This window comes from Zea mays, chromosome 1, assembly GCF_902167145.1.
Source record: "Zea mays cultivar B73 chromosome 1, Zm-B73-REFERENCE-NAM-5.0, whole genome shotgun sequence".
Classification (NCBI taxonomy): Eukaryota; Viridiplantae; Streptophyta; class Magnoliopsida; order Poales; family Poaceae; genus Zea; species Zea mays.
Genome location: NC_050096.1, coordinates 245,781,064 through 245,802,401, shown reverse-complemented (window position 1 = coordinate 245,802,401; position 21,338 = coordinate 245,781,064). Strand labels below are relative to the sequence as shown.

Here is a 21,338-nt window from a genome sequence, read left to right as displayed (position 1 = left end):
ATTGGCGAGTGGCGGCGGGGCTTAAGGCGAGGAATGAAGACTGTGGGAGAGCGGGAGAGCGCCAGCTGCCAGCAAATAAGAGAAAAGTCCCAATAAAGATGGTTTGCCTACTTTAGTTACATGGACCAGGCCTCGGGCTATGGCCCAAGGCCTAAATCCGCCCCTAATTGTTGGCCGTGGTGACGGGTGGCAGTGGGGGACTAGGTGTGTGGGCGTGAACGTATACTCATGTGTAGGGGCGGTATAGCAATGGAGCCACTGCGGCGTCGTTGACATGCCATGGAGGTGTGCAGATGGAGTTGTCGGTGCCTCGCGAGCAGGCGAGAGATGTGGAGGTGGAGCTACCTATTGTCAACTTTGTGGCTGTTGTTGGCCAACGTTGACTTGATGGTCTAAGGAATTACTAGGGACAATGGAAATTTTGTGTGGGTTAAGATATGGCGAGCGCCGCACTAGGCCATAACGAGGCCTCCACCCTGTAAACATGTATATCTAATTATATATTGACAAATATGTGGGTATAACATAAATAAGATACTTATTTAGCAACAAATATATCAAAAGCATAGTCGAGGAATAGGCTTTGGGCAACCCTTAGGTCACTGATTCAAGCCATTTATAGTGTATATTTTTATTTATTTTTATCCAAGATTGTATTTACTTATTATGAAACAATAACATTGTGGTAACCATATTATCATATGTGACAACATGTCAAACATGAAAGCTTGTGTGGGAATGGGATCTAACCTTATAGTGGATCACGTGAGCTAACATGGATAATAGTATGTTTTTAAAGAATTACATCATATGTATATAATATATGTGCATTGTCATGCAATATCGTCATAATCATTATTTGGAGAAGGTTATGATGATCTGTTTTTATGACGATTCCTATATTGTCATAGAAAATTGTCACAAACATGATGCTAGAGTATGTTATGACAATTTTAATGACAGAGTTTAAATTTTCGTCACTACACTGAGCCATCTTCTAAAAATCGTCATAAACAAGGTAAGCTAATGACGAAATACTCTATTGTCATCGACTATTCGTCATAGAAGGCCATACGTGTTGTAGTGTATATCGTTTTGAGTTGGGGAATGCACCATTGTTGAGGAAGAAGGTTGATCTTGCTCCAATTGTTCCTGTGGTCGCACATCACCAATCGCCATGGTGCGCATAGCGGCCGTTGGAACGTCTTCTTCATCTACATCATCAAGATCAACAACTTGCTCTCTTGGAGAGCCATTAGTCTCATCAAATACAACGTCGCTAGAGACTTCAACCAAACCCGATGATTTGTTGAAGACTCTATACGCCTTTGTATTTGAGTCATAACCTAACAAAAACCCTTCTACAGCTTTGGGAGCAAACTTAGAATTTCTACCCTTCTTTACTAGAATGTAGCACTTGCTCCCAAATACACGAAAGTAAGATACATTGGGTTTGTTACCGGTTAGTAGCTCATACGAAGTCTTCTTGAGGAGGCGATGAAGGTAGACCCTGTTGATGGCGTGGCAAGCCGTGTTCACAGCTTCCGACCAGAAACACTCAGGGGTCTTGAATTCTCCAAGCATCGTCCTTGCCATATCGATTAGCGTCCTGTTCTTCCTCTCTACCACACCATTTTGCTGTGGTGTGTAGGGAGCGGAGAACTCGTGCTTGATCCCTTCCTCCTCAAGGAACTCCTCCACTTGAAGGTTCTTGAACTTGGACCCATTGTCGCTCCTTATCTTCTTCACCTTGAGCTCAAACTCATTTTGAGCTCTCCTGAGGAAGCGCTTGAGGGTCCCTTGGGTTTCAGACTTGTCCTGCAAAAAGAACACCCAAGTGAAGCGGGAAAAGTCATCAACAATAACTAAACCATACTTACTTCCTCCTATGCTTAGATAGGCGACAAGTCCGAAGAGGTCCATATGTAGCAGCTCCAGGGGTCTTGATGTGGTCATCACATTCTTGCTGTGATGCGCTCCTCCCACCTGTTTACCTGCCTGACAAGCTGCACAAGGTCTATCTTTTTCGAATTGTACGTTAGTCAAACCTATCACGTGTTCTCCCTTTAGAAGCTTGTGAAGGTTCTTCATCCCCACATGTGCTAAGCGGCGATGCCACAGCCAGCCCATGCTAGTCTTAGCAATTAAGCATGCATCTAGACCGGCCTCTTCTTTTGCAAAATCAACTAAGTAAAGCTTGCCGTCTAATACACCCTTAAAGGCTAGTGAACCATCACTTCTTCTAAAGACAGACACATCTACATTTGTAAAAAGACAATTATATCCCATATTGCATAATTGACTAACAAGTAACAAATTATATCCAAGAGACTCAACTAAAAAACACATTAGAGATAGAGTGCTCATTAGATATTGCAATTTTACCTAACCCTTTTACCTTGCCTTGATTCCCATCACCGAATATTATTGAATCTTGGGAATCCTTATTCTTGACATAGGAGGTGAACATCTTCTTCTTCCCCGTCATATGGTTTGTGCATCCGCTGTCAATAATCCAGCTTGAACCCCCGGATGCATAAACCTGCAAGGCAAATTTAGGCTTGGGTCTTAGGTACCCAACTCATGTTGGGTCCTACAAGGTTAGTGCAAATATCCTTAGGGACCCAAATGCAAGTTTTGTCTCCCTTGCATTTTGCCCCTAACTTCCTAGCAACTATTTTCCTATCCTTTCTACAAATAGCAAAGGAAGCATTTAAAGCATGATAAATTGTAGAAGGTTCATTCATTACTTTCCTAGGAGCATGAATAATATTCTTTCTAGGCACATGATGAATAGCACTTCTCCTAGACATATTTCTACCATGCATATAGGAAGAACTAGAAGCAAACATGGCATGAGAATCAAAATCATCATAAGCATTATAACTCCTATAAGCATTTCTAGTTTGTCTCCTATCATGGTACATAAAAGCATGGTTCTTTTTAGCACTACTAGCCATAGGAGCCTTCCCTTTCTCCTTGGCGGAGATAGGAGCCTTATGGCTTGTCAAGTCCTTGGCTTCCCTCTTGTAGCCAAGTCCATCCTTAATTGAGGGGTGTCTACCAATTGTGTAGGCATCCCTTGCAAATTTTAGCTTATCAAAATTACTCTTGCTAGTCTTAAGTTGAGCATTAAGATTAGCCAATTCATCATTAAGTTTGGAAATTGAAACTAGGTGTTCACTACAAGCATCAATGTCAAAATCTTTACACCTATTACAAGTTTCAACAATTTCTACACAAGATGTTGATTTACTAGCTATTTCTAACTTAGCATTTAAATCATCATTAAAACTCTTTAACTTAGCAATAGTTCCATGACAAGAAGATAGTTCACTAGAGAGCATTTCATTTCTCTTAATTTCTAGAGCAAGAGATTTCTGAGCTTCTACAAATTTATCATGTTCTTCATACAACAAATCCTCTTGCTTTTCTAAAAGTATATTCCTATCATTTAAGGCATCAATCAATTCATTAATTTTGTCTACCTTGGTTCTATCTAATCCCTTGAATAAGCATGAGTAATCTATCTCATCATCATCACTAGACTCATCCTCACTTGAAGAAGCATAAGTACTAGTATTATGAGTGCTTACTTTCTTCTCCCTTGCCATGAGGCAAGTGTGTCGCTCGTTGGGGAAGAGCGATGACTTGTTGAAGGCTGTGGCGGCGAGTCCTTCATTGTCGGAGTCGGACGAAGAGCAGTCCGAATCCCACTCCTTGCCAAGATGAGCCTCGCCCTTTGCCTTCTTATAGTTCTTCTTTTTCTCCCTCTTGTTCCCTTGATCCTGATCACTATCATTGTCGGGACAGTTAGCAATAAAATGACCAAGCTTACCGCATTTGAAGCATGAGCGCTTCCCCTTGGCTTTGGTCTTGCTTGGCTGTCCCTTGCGACCTTTAAGCACCGTCTTGAATCTTTTGATGATGAGAGCCATCTCTTCATCATTAAGTCCGGCCGCCTCAATCTGTGCCACCTTGCTAGGTAGCGCCTCCTTGCTTCGTGTTGCCTTGAGAGCAAGGGGTTGCGGCTCGTTGATCGGACCATTCAAGGCGTCGTCCACGTACCTCGCCTCCTTGATCATCATTCGCCCGCTAACGAATTTCCCAAGAACTTCTTCGGGCGACATCTTGGTGTACCTGGGATTTTCATGTATATTGTTTACCAAATGAGGATCAAGAATGGTAAATGACCTTAGCATTAGGCGGACGACGTCGTGGTCCGTCCATCGCGTGCTCCCGTAGCTCCTTATTTTGTTGATGAGGGTCTTGAGCCGATTGTATGTTTGTGTCGGCTCCTCGCCCCTTATCATCGCGAACCGTCCAAGCTCGCCCTCCACCAACTCCATCTTGGTGAGTAAGGTGACATCATTCCCCTCATGAGAGATCTTGAGGGTGTCCCAGATCTGCTTGGCATTGTCCAAGCCGCTCACCTTATGGTACTCGTCCCTGCACAAAGAGGCTAGCAACACAGTAGTAGCTTGTGCATTTTTATGAATCTGTTCATTAATAAACATGGGACTATCCGTACTATCAAAGTGCATTCCACTTTCTACAATCTCCCATATGCTAGGATGGAGAGAGAACAAGTGACTACGCATTTTGTGACTCCAAAATCTGTAGTCCTCTCCATCAAAATGAGGAGGTTTACCAAGTGGAATAGATAATAAATGAGCATTAGTACTTTGAGGAATACGAGAGTAATCAAAAGAAAAGTTCTAATTGACCGGTTTCTTTCTCTCGTATTCGTTGTGGTCGTCGTCCTTTTGGGAAGAAGTAGACTCATCGCTGTCGTCGTAGTAGACGATCTCCTTGATGCGCCTTGTCTTCTTCTTCTTCCCCTCCTTTCGTCTATGGCCCGAGCCGGAGTCGGTAGGTTTGTCATCTTTGGGCTCGTTAACGAAGGACTACTTCTCCTTATCGTTGATCACTATCCCCTTGCCCTTAGGATCCATCTCTTCGGGCGGTTAGTCCCTCTTTTGAAGAGAACGACTCTGATACCAATTGAGAGCACCTAGAGGGGGGGTGAATAGGTGATCCTGTGAAACTTAAAAACTTAAGCCACAAAACTTGGTTAAACGTTAGCACAGTTGATACCAAGTGGCTAGAGAGAAGATCTTGCACAATACGATAATCACAAAGAATTCAACACAGAGAAGACACAGTGATTTATCCCGTGGTTCGGCCAAGTACAAAACTTGCCTACTCCACGTTGTGGCGTCCCAACGGACGAGAGTTGCACTCAACTCCTCTCAAGTGATCCAATGATCAACCTGAATACCACAGTGTTATGCTTTTCTTTTCTTATCCCGTTCGCGAGGAATCTCCACAACTTGGAGCCTCTCGCCCTTACACTTTTGATGTTCACAAAGAATCACAGAGTAAGGAAGGGAAGCAACACACACAAATCCACAGCAAAATGCGCACACACACGGCCAAGAATCGAGCTCAAAAGACTATCTCAAAGTTCTCACTAGAACGGAGCTCGAATCACTGAGAATGACAAACGAATGCGCAAAGACTGAGTGTGGATGATCAAGAATGCTCTAAGGTTGCTTGGTGTACTCCTCCATGCGCCTAGGGGTCCCTTGTATAGCCCCAAGGCAGCTAGGAGCCGTTGAGAGCAATTCTGGAAGGCTGATCTTGCCTTCTGTCATCGAGCGCACCGGACAGTCCGGTGCACACCGGACACTGTCCGGTGCCCGATTTCCTTCCTTAAATAGCGAAGCCGACCGTTGGCAGACTTGGAGCCGTTGGCGCACCGGACATGTCCGGTGCCATCTTCTAGCCGTTGGCTCGGCCACGTGTCCCACGCAGATTGCGCGGCCGACCGTTGGCTCACCGGACAGTCCGGTGCACACCGGACAGTCCGGTGAATTTTAGCCGTACGTCGCCGGTGAATTCCCGAGAGCGGCCACTTCGCCCGAGCCAGCCTGGCGCACCGGACACTGTCCGGTGCACCACCGGACAGTCCGGTGTGCCAGACAGAGCTGAGGCTTGGCTGTACACAACCAAGCCTTTTTCACCTCTTTTCTTTTCTTCTTCTTTCTGTTTCTAACACTTAGACAAGTATATTAGTACACAAAACCAATGTACTACGGCTTAGAAACATACCTTTACTCTTGATTTGCACTTTGTTCATCCATGGGCATAGATTCACATTTAAGCACTTGTGTTGGCATTCAATCACCAAAATACTTAGAAATGGCCCAAGGGCACATTTCCCTTTCAGTTTTATAGTAGAGTTAGAGTTTTTGTTTGGCAAAATTCTCTTAATGTCTCTTCTTGTCAAAAGTTGGTCTCTTGTGGGAGAATATTTGATTATGGGAAAAAGGGGGAGTTTTTGAATCTTTGATCAATTTCTCTTGGAATACCTCTCTATGCCTCAACAAGTGAATTTGACTTATAGATAGGAAATTGAGTTTGATTTGCAAAAACAAACCAAGTGGTGGCAAAGAATGATCCAAATATGCCAAATTTGAATCAAAACAAATTATTGTTCTCATTTGCATTGATGTTGCACTTCTATATGTTGCTTTTAGTTGTGTTGGCATAAATCACCAAAAAGGGGGAGATAGAAAGGGAAATGTGCCCTTGGGCCATTTCTAAGTATTTTGGTGATTAAGTGTCCAACACAAATGGTTATGTGTTAAACTATGCCAAATGGTGGACAAAGTGCAAATCAATACAAAGGTATGATTCTAGACTTAGTACATTGGTTTTTGTGTACTAACATATTTGTCTAAGTGCAAGAATCAGAGAAAAGACAAATGGAAAAGACTTGGCTCGAGCAGCCAAGGCTCTGATCAGTCTGGGTGCACCGGACAGTGTCCGGTGCGCCAGGCTGGCTCTGGTGAAAAGGCCGCTCTCGGGAATTGAACGGCGGTGTACGGCTATAAATCACCGGACTGTCCGGTGGTGCACCGGACTGTCCGGTGAACCAACGGTCGGTCGAGCCAACGGTCGGCCGCGCAATCCGGGCGTGACGCGTGGCCGGGCCAACGGTCTGAAGGGGGCACCGGACTGTCCGGTGTGCCAACGGCTCCAAATCACCAACGGTCGGCTGCACCAAAACAGGAAAGAAATCTGCACCGGACAGTGTCCGGTGGTGCACCAGACTGTCCAGTGCACCAGTCGACAGAAGGCAAGATTTGCCTTCCTGGATTGCTCTCAACGGCTCCTAGCTGCCTTGGGGCTATAAAAGGGACCCCTAGGCGCATGAAGGAGAACACCAAGCATACTTTGAGCATTCTTGATCATTCACACTTCGTCTTTGCGCACTCGTTTGACATTCTTAGTGATTTGAGCTCCGTTCTAGTGAGAACTTTGTGATATTCATTTGAGCTCAAGTCTTGGTCGTGTGTGTGTGTGTGCGTATTGCTGTGGACTTGTGTGTGTTGCTCATCCCATCCTTACTTCTGTGTTCATTTGTGATCATCTTTTGTAAGGACGAGAGACTCCAAGTTGTGGAGATTCCTCGCAAATGGGATATAGTGAAAGGAAGAGAAACACTGTGGTATTCAAGTGGGTCTTTGGACCACTTGAAAGGGGTTGAGTGCAACCCTCGTCCGTTGGGACGCCACAACATGGAGTAGGCAAGTGTTGGACTTGGCCGAACCACGGGATAAACCATTGTGCCTCTCTGTGTTGATCTTTTTGTGGTTATTGTGTTTCGCAAGAACTCCTCTCTAGCCACTTGGCTTTATTGCTCTAACACTTAATCAAGTTTGTGGCTTTAAGATTTAAGTTTTTACAGGATCACCTATTCACCCCCCCTCTAGGTGCTCTCAGCCATGTCTACGACCTAATCTAGCCATCGGATCTAAATCTAGGTCTCAGTTTACTGCGGCAAAGAGGTACTAAATCTGACGACAGAAACACCATCAACCTTGGATCTAGCCTCCACCGTTGACTCATAGATCAACGACCTCGCTCCATCCGAAGCGCTAAAACTTGGATCTAATCCTACCCGTCGATCAAAATCCAATGACCACTGATTCATCTTCTTCCCTCGACACAGGGGCATGGGGGCGCCATGATCCCCAGCGGCGACGCCATGGACAACACATGCCATGCAAGCCACCGAGACCCTAAACCACCCTACCGATAGGTTCTAACCTACACGGAGAACTCAATCAACATTATCTTACCAGAAATAATGGCGTGGAGATCCCTGGTCAATGTTTGTAGCGGATCCACCGTGGTTGCGCCTCTCCGATGAGCAATTGGCCACCACACCGTCCATGCCTCCACTTGGTTTGGCGCCGGTCGAACTCCCCGCGTTCCCGTGGTGCTCCCAGGCCTAGTACCCAGGCCCCAACGAAGGTGTTCGCTCGATTCAACAATGGTGAATTCCTCTCTTCCTCTCTCGTCTCTCTACTCGTTTTTCTCTCATGCGATGGCTCAACGAAACCCCGATGGGATGAGAAGAGGGCATGTTCTGGAGTCCATATTTATATGGAGGAGCGGCCAGGTGTTTGGTTGTGAGGGGTGGCGTGCGGCGTCGGAGTTCTCCCCGCCATGTGCGCGTGGTTTGTTAAGCAGAGGGAGGAATCTGACGAGTGGGTCACAGTGGTAGCCACCCAACCGATACAACATGTGTGTGGGCGGGAGCTAGTCCGTGGGGCCCACTCGCAGTCGAGTGAGGCGAGTGCGGATGCGAGGGAGGGCTGACTGTCGAGTGGGGCCCACACGTAAGTGCCACAAAAACAAAAGGAAGGGGAAGGGAATGGAGTGGGCCGCGCAGTGGGAGGAAGTTGGGCCGCGCGAGAGCTGTTGGGTGAGATTTGGCCCAGGTGCAGCTGAGTGAGGCTTTTCTTATTTCATATTTTTATTTTCTTTTCAATTCTAAGTCCTAAATCATCTCTGATTTTGAAATTCAAATTCAAATTTAATGTGCAAACAAACTCCCAAGCATGCCAATGCAAAGGTTTTAGCTTTATTCATTTATTATCTTGTATTTATTGTTTATTTGTGCAAATGGCTCTAGGTGTATTATTAATGAAAGAAACATAAATAAAATAGAAAAAACTCACTATTATTATTATTATTTATTTATTTATTTTTCCAAGATTCGAAATTATGATTTAAATTTTATACATCAAATTTAAACCTGAGTCATTGAACCCCAATATTATTTTTATCTGTTTATTCATTTGGAAGTCTATGCTTCATAATAAATCATACACTAGAGTCAATCCCCATATTATTCCACAAAGAGAACAAAGGTACTTCCTACTTTCTTAAAACATATTTTAGGGTTTACATTTGGGGCATCTGCTGGTGGCTTTGAAGAAGCCTTCCTCTTCTTCCCTCCGCTTTGTGCCAAGTGAGGGTAGTCTGGGTAGATGAAGCCTATGGCATCGAATACCCAATTGAATCTTCTTTTATCTTAGGCCCCAAAGGCAACAGTCAAAGCTTTATCTTACTTCTTAACAAAGTTGCTCAAGACTTCATTGCACTTTGCCTCAATTCCATATTGGCAATCATCTTCTGGCTTCGCAAAACTGGTTTCTAAATTTGTATGTATACTTCAAGTATACTAAGCCTCCTTTTCAGCCCCTTGTTTCGATGGGCTATCTCCCTTCGGATCTGGCATTTCCCAATTTGCATGAAGCAGCCAAACACTGAAATTTAAGTGCTCTTGTACAAGGTCCCTCATACCGAAATAACTGCACACTACATTAAAATTCACTAGGGCAGCTTGAGCTTCATCATTTATAGGGCATGTTGGCTTTTTTATGTTGAGGTGGGGGTTTCACATGCCTCAATAATATCCCTGATGTCTTCCCTACTTTCTAGATCATTCTTCACATAATACCGTTCTTTGTTCAGGTGCACGCTGACCTTTATAGTGCACCTGGCCTTTTTATGATTTTTTAGAGTTTTAGCTATAAACAATTTGCCTTAAAATGTAAGATACGATATAACTTGATGCGATCTTGAAGAAAGTATAGTGAACTATAATTTATTTTATAATATATAATTTATGTTTTTGGTCATTAGAAAGTATTTCTAGATATAAATTTAATGTAATTATTTTTATATTATAAACACATATTATTGCACTAATTATTAGTAAAGGCTTATATTCTATATTATCTATGTTCCATATTCTTTTACTCAATAGATATAAATTGTGCTAATATTTTGTTTTGATATGAAAAAATAGAAAAAAAATACTCCATGTTTAAGTTTTTTAAGTGACCAAATTTTAGGGGTGGTGATAATGTTGGGGTTGTTGAAAATTTTCTACTACCATCAACTTACTCATACCCATCTCTCAATTCAAACTCTACTCTATATAATACGGTAGCCATGATCATACAAAACACTGTTTGTATTATAGACTATACTGTTTATATAATAAAATTTTAAATAGAAGATATGGTAGGAGGTGGAATAGAAAGTCGGCTCGAGCTAGCTAAGGCTGTCTCTAGGCGCCAGCAGGTAGCATTTATCCTATCTCATCTAATATTTTATCTAGTATTTTAAATTTCGCTCCGTAAACAGTATAATTTACGACTTTGGAAAATATATTCGTCATATATGCCAAACAGCATCTTATAACCGTTGCACCAAATTTATATAGTAGTACTACGATAATTCGCTCCTCAAATTGAGGGCCATCCAATTTATGAGGCCCAAAACTACAGCTCATGGTGGCCAGTAGCAGTCTCTTTCCTTCGGCAGTGTTTGGGGGTGGGGTACCGCTTCCTCCTGTGTTGAAGCAGCCTTTCCCTGTCTTCTCTGCACTACGCTACGCCCGCAGTCCCCGCACCCAGCAGCAGAGTACAATGTCCACAGGCAAATGCGATAAGGTGAGGAAGAGAGAGCACGGGATGGGTTGAGAAACAAGATGGAGGGAGAAAGTGGGCAGCCTGCTGGATCTTGGCATCTCGCCGCCGCTCATTTCCGCTCCACCTGGTATGCCCCGCTTCCCTCTCACTAAACAGACTCCGCTGGATTGGATTGGATCTTTTTTTTTCCTTCATGCGTGCCGTGATTGTTAGTTAGCCGCTTCTCGTCTTCCTTGATCTGCGTTTTGCGCCTGGACGCTCCAAAGATCAATCTTTTGCTGCTGCTTCGTGATTCGGCTTTGCTGGGCATCGGAATGGTTGGTGTTGACGAATGGGTTTGGTTGGTGGAGCAGTATGCGTGGATCATGTGATCTATATGCTCTCTTTTTTCTGTTTGCTGAATGGCGCCTGACTCGCGAGATTTGCTTCCAAAACCCGCTTCTTGCCTTCTGCTAGCAGATATGCTCATATGCAGAAGCATCGCGCCTCGATGTTCCCGAGGCTCCGTTTCTGGGGAAACGAATTTTGGGTTCTGTTGGTTTCCTGTTTATTTATTTATTTATATATGTAAAACAAACCCTTGATTGCATTGTTCCCCGTTATATTGCTTACCTTGCTTATCAGTCAGTTTGACAGAATTCTGATTGCTTTTTTTACGTCACACGAAGGAAGCGTTGCACTATCACTTCAGTAGCGCTTACTGTGCATGCACAACTTTTTTTTTTCTCGTCATACAGTTACTGAGGGAAGTGCTATCTTTTTCTTGGCTCCTGTTTGGTGCAGTGTGGGCTAGTTATCTACTAGTAGTATCTTCGGGCCAGTTCAAGACTTAGCCGCTGGTACGTACTAACTCGTGTCATAGTCATAGCCATGGTGTCCTTGTGTCCTCTCCATCATTGCTGTTGATACCATACTTTATTGATCTTTTTCAAGTTATGATTTTGAGGATAAGATATTGCATCTCTGCACAGTTCTAAGCGCTGAGGAAGTAAAATATCATTTATCGGCTAGAGTAGTCTCTGTTGCTATCCGGCACCAATGGCGACTTTGGTCCGTCATGATTCAAGGCAGTACTCGTGGTGGATTAGCCATATCAGCCCCAAGAACTCGAAATGGCTCCAGGAAAATGTCAGCGGTGAGTTCATTGCTATCTTTAGTTCATCTTTACCAAAGAACATTTTTCATACTTTTGTTCAAGGCAAAGCTTAGAGTCAGCAAAGCTCATTCTCATGCTCATGCATTGTTTGTGTCCTTCCTGTCATGATATTCATATCGTTGTTCTACAATGTATACCAGTCAGCACGGAAATTCAATGCACCACACTTATTATTCAGTTAGAATAACATTTCTGAATTTATTTGCTCATGATATGAGTTGAATTTGGAAATATTTTCATAATCTGCTAGCACTAGGCCTTAAACTGTTCTCATTTATTTGTGCAAAAGTTTTGATGGAGAGGGAAAAAGGAGAGGGAAAGGGAGAGAGTCATTTTTATTGGTCCATTTAAAATTAAGTCTATTTCTGTTGGAAATGCTTGGATGTTGATGCCTTCTTTTTTGTCACTGTGAATAGCATTGGTCCATATATGATATATGTTCCTTTTTTCATAACTATGGTAATCAATATGAACATATGGTTGCAATGGAAGGGCTGCATTTATAAGTGTGGTCCATGAACTAATTGGATCTTGTTTTGTGCAACAGACATGGACTCAAAGGTTAAAGCAATGATCAAACTTATCAATGAAGATGCTGATTCTTTTGCAAAGAGAGCAGAGATGTACTACAAGAAACGTCCAGAGCTAATGAATTTGGTGGAGGAATTCTATCGAGCGTACCGTGCACTGGCAGAAAGATACGATCAGTCCACTGGGGCACTTCGCCAGGCTCACAGAACAATTTCTGAAGCATTTCCAAATCAGATGCCATCAATGTCAGACGAGTCACCCTCTGCTTTCAGCCAAGAGATGGAGCCTCATACTCCAGATACGTCTACTCTCACACGTGTGGCATTTGATTACGATGATCTTCAGAAGGATGGAGTTGGTGTGTCACCACAAAGTTTCACCTCCAAGAGGAATGGTACACACCCTGAGGAAACCAGTGCGCTGTCATCGAGTGTTGAAAATGCTCCTCGTGCTGGTTTTGATGGAAAGGTATGGAAAGGACTAACTTTTGAAGGCCCAAATGTCAAAGGGAAAGATGATATTAGCAACGAGATGGCAAATTTGCAACAAGAAGTTGCAAGACTATTAGCTGAGAGCCAGGATCTGAAACAGCAGATGTTTTCAGAATCCGAGCGGGCAAACAAAGCTGAAAATGAGATGCAAATGCTCAAGGCAACAGTATTGCAATTAAATGCTGAAAAAGACACATCACTTATGCAATATAATAATTCCTCTGAGCGAATATCTACATTGGAGTCTGAGCTATCGAAGGCTCAGTCTGACCTTGAGAAGTTAACTGATGAAATGGCTGCAGATGTCCAGAAGCTAATTAATGCTGAAACACTCAATATTGCTATACAGTCTGAGGCTGAGGGTTTGGATCAGAAGATGAAGATGCAGCAACAAGCACTAGAACAAAAGCTTAAGGAATTGGAGAGTTTCCGCTCAAGCTTCCAGGAGGAGCATGAAAAGCGCATGCAGGCTGAAAGTGCTCTACTTTCCCAGAGGAAGGAACTTGCTCAATCTCATGAAGAAGTGCAGAGGTTGGCTATAGAAATAAAGACAGCGAATGAAAAGTTGAATGAGTTCAAGCAGACCAAGGAGGTCCTTGAGTACACTGTTTGTGAGCTGAAGAAGGATGTTGAGCGCCTTACAGAACAAAACCAGTCCTCTGAGGTGCTTGTACAGAAACTTGGTGACCAGATTAATACACTCAAGGATTCAAATAATGAACTTCAAAGTGAAATACAAAGCCTTAAGAGCATCATTTCACAGCTAAACACTGAGAAGAATGCAGCTGTGCTTCAACACCAGCAGTTTGTGGAACTGGTTTCGGTACTTGAATCTCAGTTGTCGAAGCTACAGTCAGAGCTAGATGAGACTGAGCAGAAAGTACAGATGCTGACACATGATCTTGAAAAGAAGAAAGAAGAAGCGGACAATGTCCATCTCAAGCTGCAAGATGAATGCCATAGGCGTATGCAAATTGAGGCAACTCTTCTCATGACAGAGGGTCTGCATTCCCAGTTGCAAGAAGAAATGCAAATGTTGACACAAGATTTTGACGGGTCAACAAAGAAGCTCAGTGAGTTGGAAAAAAATAAGTTAGACCTGGAGAGCATACTGAAAGAACTGAATAACACCATTTTAGGTTTGAACTCGGAGAAGGATGCAACACTCCTTCAGCAACAGCAGTCTTTACAGAAAGTATCTGATTTGGAGTTAGAACTCTCAAAGATGCAGTTGGAAATGGAGGTCCTTGAAGACACTGTTTGTGAGCTGAAGAAGGATGTTGAGCGCCATACAGAACAAAACCAGTCCTCTGAGGTGCTTATACAGAAACTTGGTGAGGAGATAAATACAATCAAGGATTCGAAGAATGAACTTCAAAGTGAAATACAAAGCCTTAAGAGCATCATTTCACAGCTAAACACTGAGAAGAATGCAGCTGTGCTTCAACACCAGCAGTCTATAGAGCTGGTTTCGGTACTCGAGTCTCAGCTGTCGAAGCTACACTCAGAGCTAGATGAGATTGAGCAGAAAGTACAGTTGCTGACACATGATCTTGAAAAGAAGAAAGAAGAAGCGGACAATGTCCATATCAAGCTGCAAGATGAATGCCATAGGCGTATGCAAATTGAAGCAACTCTTCTCATGACAGAGGGTCTGCATTCCCAGTTGCAAGAAGAAATGCAAATGTTGACACAAGATTTTGACAGGTCAACAAAGAAGCTCAGTGAGTTGGAAAATAATAAGTTAGACCTGGAGAGCATACTGAAAGAACTGAATAAGACCATTTTAGGTTTGAACTCGGAGAAGGATGCAGCACTCCTTCAGCAACAGCAGTATTTACAGAAAGTATCTGATTTGGAGTTAGAACTCTCAAAGATGCAGTTGGAAATGGAGGTCCTTGAGGACACTGTTTGTGACCTGAAGAAGGATGTTGAGCGCCATACAGAACAAAACCAGTCCTCTGAGGTGCTTATACAGAAACTTGGTGAGGAGATAAATACACTCAAGGATTCGAAGAATGAACTTCAAAGTGAAATACAAAGCCTTAAAAGCATCATTTCACAGCTAAACACTGAGAAGAATGCAGCTGTGCTTCAACACCAGCAGTCTGTGGAGCTGGTTTCGGTACTCGAATCTCAGCTGTCAAAGCTACAGTCAGAGCTAGATGAGACTGAGCAGAGAGTACAGTTGCTAACACAAGATCTTGAAAAGAAGAAAGAAGAAGCAGATAATGTCCATCTCAAGCTGCAAGATGAATGCCATAGGCGTATGCAAATTGAAGCAGCTCTTCTCATGACAGAGGGTCTGCATTCCCAGTTGCAAGAAAAAATGCAAATGTTGACACAAGATTTTGATGGATCAACAAAGAAGCTCAGTGAGTTGGAAAATAATAAGTTAGACCTGGAGAGCACACTGAAAGAACTGAATAACACCATTTTAGGTTTGAACTCGGAGAAGGATGCAGCACTCCTTCAACAACAGCAGTCTTTACAGAAAGTATCTAATTTGGAGTTAGAACTCTCAATGATGCAGTTGGAAATGGACAAGTCTGAACAAAAAATTCTCTTACTGGAACAAGAAATTGCACGGAAGAATGGAAGTGTCGACAGCCTGGAGATAAGTTTGAAAGATGAATGTGAGAAGAGGCTACAAGCCCAAAAAATGTATTCCCAGTCACAGGAAGACGTTAGTAGGTTGTACATAGAGATAGAGAAGCAGAATGGCAAGTTGAATGAGTTGGAGAACTTGATATCCGAACTTAACAACACCATCCTACTTATAAACACTGAGAAAGATGCCACCCTCCATGAGAACCAGCAGTCCTCAGTGAGAATATCAGATCTTGAATCTGAACTCATGGCCTTGAAAACCGAACTGGAAAATGTTGAAGGGAAAGTTCATGCGGTAGAGCAAGAACTCATATATAAGAAAGAAGAAGCAGATAACCTCCAAATTAGCCTACAAGATGAAATTCAAAAACGAGTTGAAGGTGAAGAATCTCTTCTTATGATGACAAATCTTCACTCTGGGTCACAAAATGAAGTGAGAGGGTTGGCATTGGAACTTGAGAAGCTGAATGGTAATTTAAGACAGGTGGAGAACAGTAAGGTTGATCTTGAGAACATTGTAACCAAGCATACCGAGGAAATTCATATCCTTCGTGAACGGAATCTTTCTACTGACCTTATGATAAAGGACCTTCATCTTGAATTGGACGCACTGAAGGATTTGAACGTGAAACTTCAGACAGAAATGGGGTTACACATAGGTGAAAAAGAAGCACTTCAGAGAGAATTTACTTCTCAAAGGGAAGAGAAGAAAAATCTAGAGGGGATACACCACACTCTGGTTGATGAGATGAGTACCCTAAAAACCACTGCAACAATGAACCAGAAGCTGATTGAGGAACTGCAAATTACAAACTCAAAACTGAAGGAGGTGTGTGCAAAGAGTGAGGTTGAGAAGGCACTTCTCTCAGAAAAACTCCAAGAGGTGGAGAAGCTATCTGAAGAATGTTCACTCTTGGAGAACTCACTTTCAGATGCAAATGCTGAAATGGATGCATTGAGGGATAAAATAAAGGCACTTGAGGCTTTAGAAAGCTCTCTCAAGGATATAATTTCCTGTCATGTTTCTGAGAAGGCTGTTCTTGTATCAGAGCTAGAGATCCTTGGTAAAAGATTATCTGATGCTTCAGAGAAGAATTCTATCATGGATAGCTCATTGTTTGATATGAAAATGGACCTAGAAGACTTGAGAACAAAGTTGAAAGATTCTGAAGAATCCTGTCAGGCTCTCCTTGCAAATAATTCAGCTCTTTCTGGTGAAGTGGATGCATTAAGAGAGAAGATAAAAGCACTACAGGACTCAGAAAGCTCTCTGAAGGATGCAATTTCCTGTTATGTTTCTGAAAAGGCTGTTCTTGCATCAGAGCTAGAGATCCTTGGTAAAAGTTTATCTGAGGTTTCAGAGAAGAACTCTATTTTGGATATCTCATTATGTGATATGAAAACTGAGCTAGATGAATTGAGAACAAAGCTGAAAGATTCTGAAGAATCCTGCCAGGCTCACCTAACAAATAATTCAGCTCTTTCTGCTGAAAAGAACAATCTGTTCTCTCAGGTACATACTGATGTAAACCTACATACTAAGTTTTTTTTCTTAAAGTAGAAATTAATATCTTTACAGTCATAATTTTTGAACTGGTCTCATCTCATGTCCTCTCTGTACATTCTTTTTCTCATATAGTGTATTGTGTAAATTCTTTCTTTCAGTTGGAGAGCATTACATTGGCTATGAAAGCCCTAGAAGGTATGCATGCCAATCTGGAACAGAAGCACTCCTCTGTATCAAGAGAGAAGGATTTTGCATATGATCAAGTAAGGGAACTGCAGGATCAATTGAGAATTAAGAACGAGGAATTTGAAGTGTCAGCAAAGTCACATCAACTTCAAGCAAACAGCTATGAGAAACAAATTTTTTCTCTACAAGAGAAAAACCATTATATGGAGGAGGTGCTTCAACAGGAACAACAGAAAAACATAAATGCTTCTATTAGTACAGTTATTTTGGAGAACTGTTTGGTCGATGAGCAAGACAAGAAGGTTGCTCTTTTCACTGAATGCCAAAAGTATGCTGTGGAAAATCATTCAGCCAATATGTTAGTTTCAGAGTTAATGGAGGAAGCTAGATATCATGGGGAGGAGAGAAAAAAATTGCTAGCGCACAATGAAAAACTGAGGGAAGGGATTTCAAATCAAATGAAGTTTCTGAATATCTGCAAAGATCTAGGACCTGCTGATTTAGCTGAGGACGAAGTTCTGTTGCAGACTGTTTCAGATGAAACTATTAACATTATGAGACTTAAGGATGAAACTGAAGATGTGAATAGGCTCATGGACACCGAGCTCTCAGTTCTCTCAGTAGTTTTGTTGCAAGTAGGGATGGAGCTTAGAGACTTGCATTTACAGAAGTGTGCCCTTGAGAAAGAAGTGGAGAGTGGAGAAAAAGAGACGCTTTCTTTGCAAAATCAAAACCAGCAGATGTTGGAACAGAATGAACAACTAAGGAGTGGATTACAGGAAAGCAGTGAAGGGGTGGAGGTGCTGAAAACTGAAGTATTTGTGATACAAGAGAAACTATCTTGCTTGAGAGAGTCCTACCAGACCTCACAAGATGAAATTTCCAACCTGACTAAAAAAAATGAGTCCTTGTCTAAGGAATACCAGTCCTTGAGTGAGAAGTACAATGCCTTGGAAGATGAGAATGATACTATTTTTGAAGAATGCATGATGCTCAAGAACTTGTGCCTGTTCTTTAGGGGACATAATAATGAGATTGCATCTGCATTGGCTTCTCTTACCGATGAGATGGCTTTGTTGAGTTTGGCTAAGGGCGACCTCGATCTCCAAGTTAATGAGCTGAACAGAAGGTCAGTAATGCTTGAATCAGAAAATTATCACTTAAAGGACTATATCATCTACTTGGTAGAGATTCTCAGGACTAGATTAGTCCTTTCAGAGTTTGATTTGGACACCAATCGAAGTGTCTTCCAGGAGTTAGTTGTGGAACTTGAGAATTGCATGACACAGTTGGTGCAGAAGGATGATGAGCTAATGGAAGCAGAAGAGAAGGTTCAACTCTTGCAAGAAAAGAACCGGGAACTCTGTGGAGTTGTTGGGTCTCTTCAGGTTGCAATGGAAGGTGCTAAAGTGGTGAAAGGAGAACTGGAGAAGAAAATCACAATACTGATTGAACAGTGTTCTAGCAAGGACGACAAAATTTTACTTCTTCACCAAGACAATGAGGCATTGCAATCAGAGATTGAGCAATGTGAGAGGGAATTTGTTGAGCTGATGGATGATGCCATTACTTTTTCAGTGAATTCTGCGGTCTATGAAGAAAAAGCATTCGAGCTTATGATGAATGGTAAAGCTACAGAGAATAGAGCAATATCCCAAAAGGAGTTGCTAATGAAGGAGATCTCTTCTCGAGATGCTAATATTGAGGAGTTGCAGAAAAGGCTGGCTGGTATTCAGGATGAACATGCAGAACTAAAAGCTGAGTTGAACACACATCTAGCTCTCATAGCATCATTGGTTGATCATGTCAGTGTGCTGGAAGAAGATGTTCGTTCTCTGTCAAAACCATGTAGTACAGAAGGCAAAGAGGTAAACAACTTTGTTTGTCCTTATTGTTAACCAGGCACCGTTTTTTAAACCTTTAATGTAGTTAAAATAACTCTATCCTTTCAGTGAAGCAAAATTTGACCATTCCTTAATGCTTATCATATTGATATTGTAATACTCGATTGTAACCTTATGTTTTTGTTTTGGCAAATGCTCTTCCTTCTAGCACCACTTATTAGTTGGATGTGACACTATATCAAGCCATCTCCAATCATATATACTATCCTTCCCCTTCTTGAGAAATCATCTCTGATTGTTACAGGAAACTGCAAGGGTACATCATGTGCAAGAGGGCGACGATGGGCTGGAATCTCATTGCTTAGTCAATGGAACTCCAAAGTTACAAGGGTTGATTGCAAGAATAGAAGCACTTCAAGTGGTTGTATTAAATGCTAAAGATCGTCAAGATCGTAAATCAGCCGAGTCTGCAGCTAAACTGGCGGCAGCAAGTGCAGAAATTCAAGAGCTTAAAACAAGAGGCGGCTCACGCATGGAGGCAAAAGAAATATGTTCTGACAATGAGAAACAAGATGTTGAGGTCTCCAAAGGGAAGCAAGTCCAGATCATGAAGGATATTGAGCTGGACCAAATATCTACTTGCCCTCCATATGGCGCTGGAGCTGCCCTCTACCCCCATGGAACTGGTGCAAATGCTGAACTAGATGACGATATGCTTCAGCTGTGGGAGGCTGCGGAGAGGAGCTGCAAGAACCAAACGGCCAAGTCCTCGTCATCTGAGCACGACATACAGGCGGTCGAGGATCTGGAGAGCGAGTGCCCTTCGTCTGAGCTAGCGAGGGGAAGAGACCTTGGAACCAATAAGCTAGAAGTGCCAAAGGGAGCTGTAGAGCCTCACGAGGCGTGGAGCAAGAACGTGCTTGAGAGGCTCACTTCTGATGCCCAGAGGCTGTTGAGCATCCAAGCGAGCATCGAGGAACTGAAGAAGAAAATGGAGGGGTCCTCGAAGGGTACGAATTCTGAGTACGGCAGTGTGAGCGCTCAGGTGCATGAGACGGAGGGTCTTGTCTTGGAACAGATCAATTCCAACAACAAGTTGAGCAGGAAGGCTGAGAACTACCCCGCATTGTCAGATAATACGAGCACCGAGCGAGGAGGGTATTCCAGCAGGAGGAAGATCTCGGAGCAGGTGCAGAGAGGGTCGGAAAACGTGGCAAGGTTGGAACTGGAGCTCCAGAAGATCCAGTACGTCTTGCTGAAGCTTGAGGAGGAGCACGAGTACACAAGGCTCAAAGTCTCTGATAAGCGCACTCGTGTGCTTTTGAGGGACTACCTGTATGGAAGGAAGGACCGTGGAGGCGGGCAGAAGGGAAAGAAGAAGCGGGTCCCGTTCTGTGGTTGTGTTCGTTCGAAATCAAGAACAGAGCCGTAGCCTTTTTGTTCTCGCACCCCTGCGCGTTGGAAGAGGTGGTGGTGTCCTTTAGGATGAATCCCCTTTGTAACTGAGTTTAGTATCCTGATGAAGAAGCCTATGTACTAGATTTTTGGTTTCCTGTCTAGATGAGGCCGTTCTTCTAGCCAGTTTAATCTCAGGTATTACTGTGATGTATCAAGGACTGCTCTTTCTATATATATAATAATAGCTTCATGTTTGTATAGCCTATGCAGTGCATTCCATTTTGCTTCCAGGTTCAGACTGCAGAAGCAATGCATTTGGTAACCGAAACGCTGAGGATTTTCTTTCGAGTCTCCGGATCTAATAATCTAGAACAGCATCTCTTTCTAACCTCCTGAGCGACGTCAGTGCCGGCTCCGGCTTCACTTGGTTCGCCGTCGATTCCTGCGTTCTTCTTGAGAAATTTGTGTTCTTGCCATCGTAACAGGTGGCTTCATAGAATTACCATCGCCAATATTGACTTTGCAGAATCACCATTAAAAACATAGATAACTTGATTCCATTGCCATTTGACATCTTTTACTGTTTTCATTTCTTTTTTTCTATTTACGAGCAAATGAAATTACCAATGTGTCCTTTATACTCCCTACTTCTTCATCAATCCAGTCACGTACAGATAACACCTGTCCTCCCACTATACATTTCATTTGCTCGTAAATGGAAAAAAGGAATGAAAAACAGTAAAAGAGGTAAAATGGCAATGGAAACAGGTTATCTACGTTTTAATGGTGATTCTGCAAATTCAATATTGTCGATGG

At 42.8% G+C, this 21,338-nt stretch overlaps 1 protein-coding gene across 5 annotated transcripts; it reads left to right on the top strand.

Moving 5' to 3' along the window:
* Window positions 1-10,622: 10,622 nt before the first annotated feature.
* LOC103643560 (protein NETWORKED 1D) lies at window positions 10,623-20,785 on the top strand. 5 transcript variants are annotated; one of them, XM_020546785.2, is made up of 6 exons: window positions 10,623-10,926; window positions 11,583-11,638; window positions 11,771-11,934; window positions 12,503-17,100; window positions 17,253-19,148; window positions 19,429-20,785. In XM_020546785.2, the coding sequence occupies exons 3-6, from the start codon at window positions 11,838-11,840 to the stop codon at window positions 20,554-20,556; spliced, it is 7,719 nt and encodes a 2,572-aa protein (XP_020402374.1). In that variant the 5' UTR covers window positions 10,623-10,926; window positions 11,583-11,638; window positions 11,771-11,837; the 3' UTR covers window positions 20,557-20,785. The 5 variants fall into 5 exon arrangements, with proteins under 5 accessions (XP_020402374.1, XP_020402376.1, XP_020402375.1 ...); XM_020546787.2 differs by having other exon boundaries at window positions 10,663-10,926; window positions 11,733-11,934; XM_020546786.2 differs by having other exon boundaries at window positions 10,663-10,926; window positions 11,537-11,638.
* The last annotated feature ends 553 nt before the right edge of the window (window positions 20,786-21,338 follow it).

Excerpts from the sequence above, each read along its gene's own strand:
- LOC103643560 (XM_020546785.2), top strand. The coding sequence starts at position 11,838 with ATGGCGACTTTGGTCCGTCATGATTCAAGGCAGTACTCGTGGTGGATT. Across the intron at positions 11,935-12,502 it reads GCTCCAGGAAAATGTCAGCG|ACATGGACTCAAAGGTTAAA; the intron begins GTGAGTTCATTG and ends TTTGTGCAACAG. Across the intron at positions 17,101-17,252 it reads AGAACAATCTGTTCTCTCAG|TTGGAGAGCATTACATTGGC; the intron begins GTACATACTGAT and ends TCTTTCTTTCAG.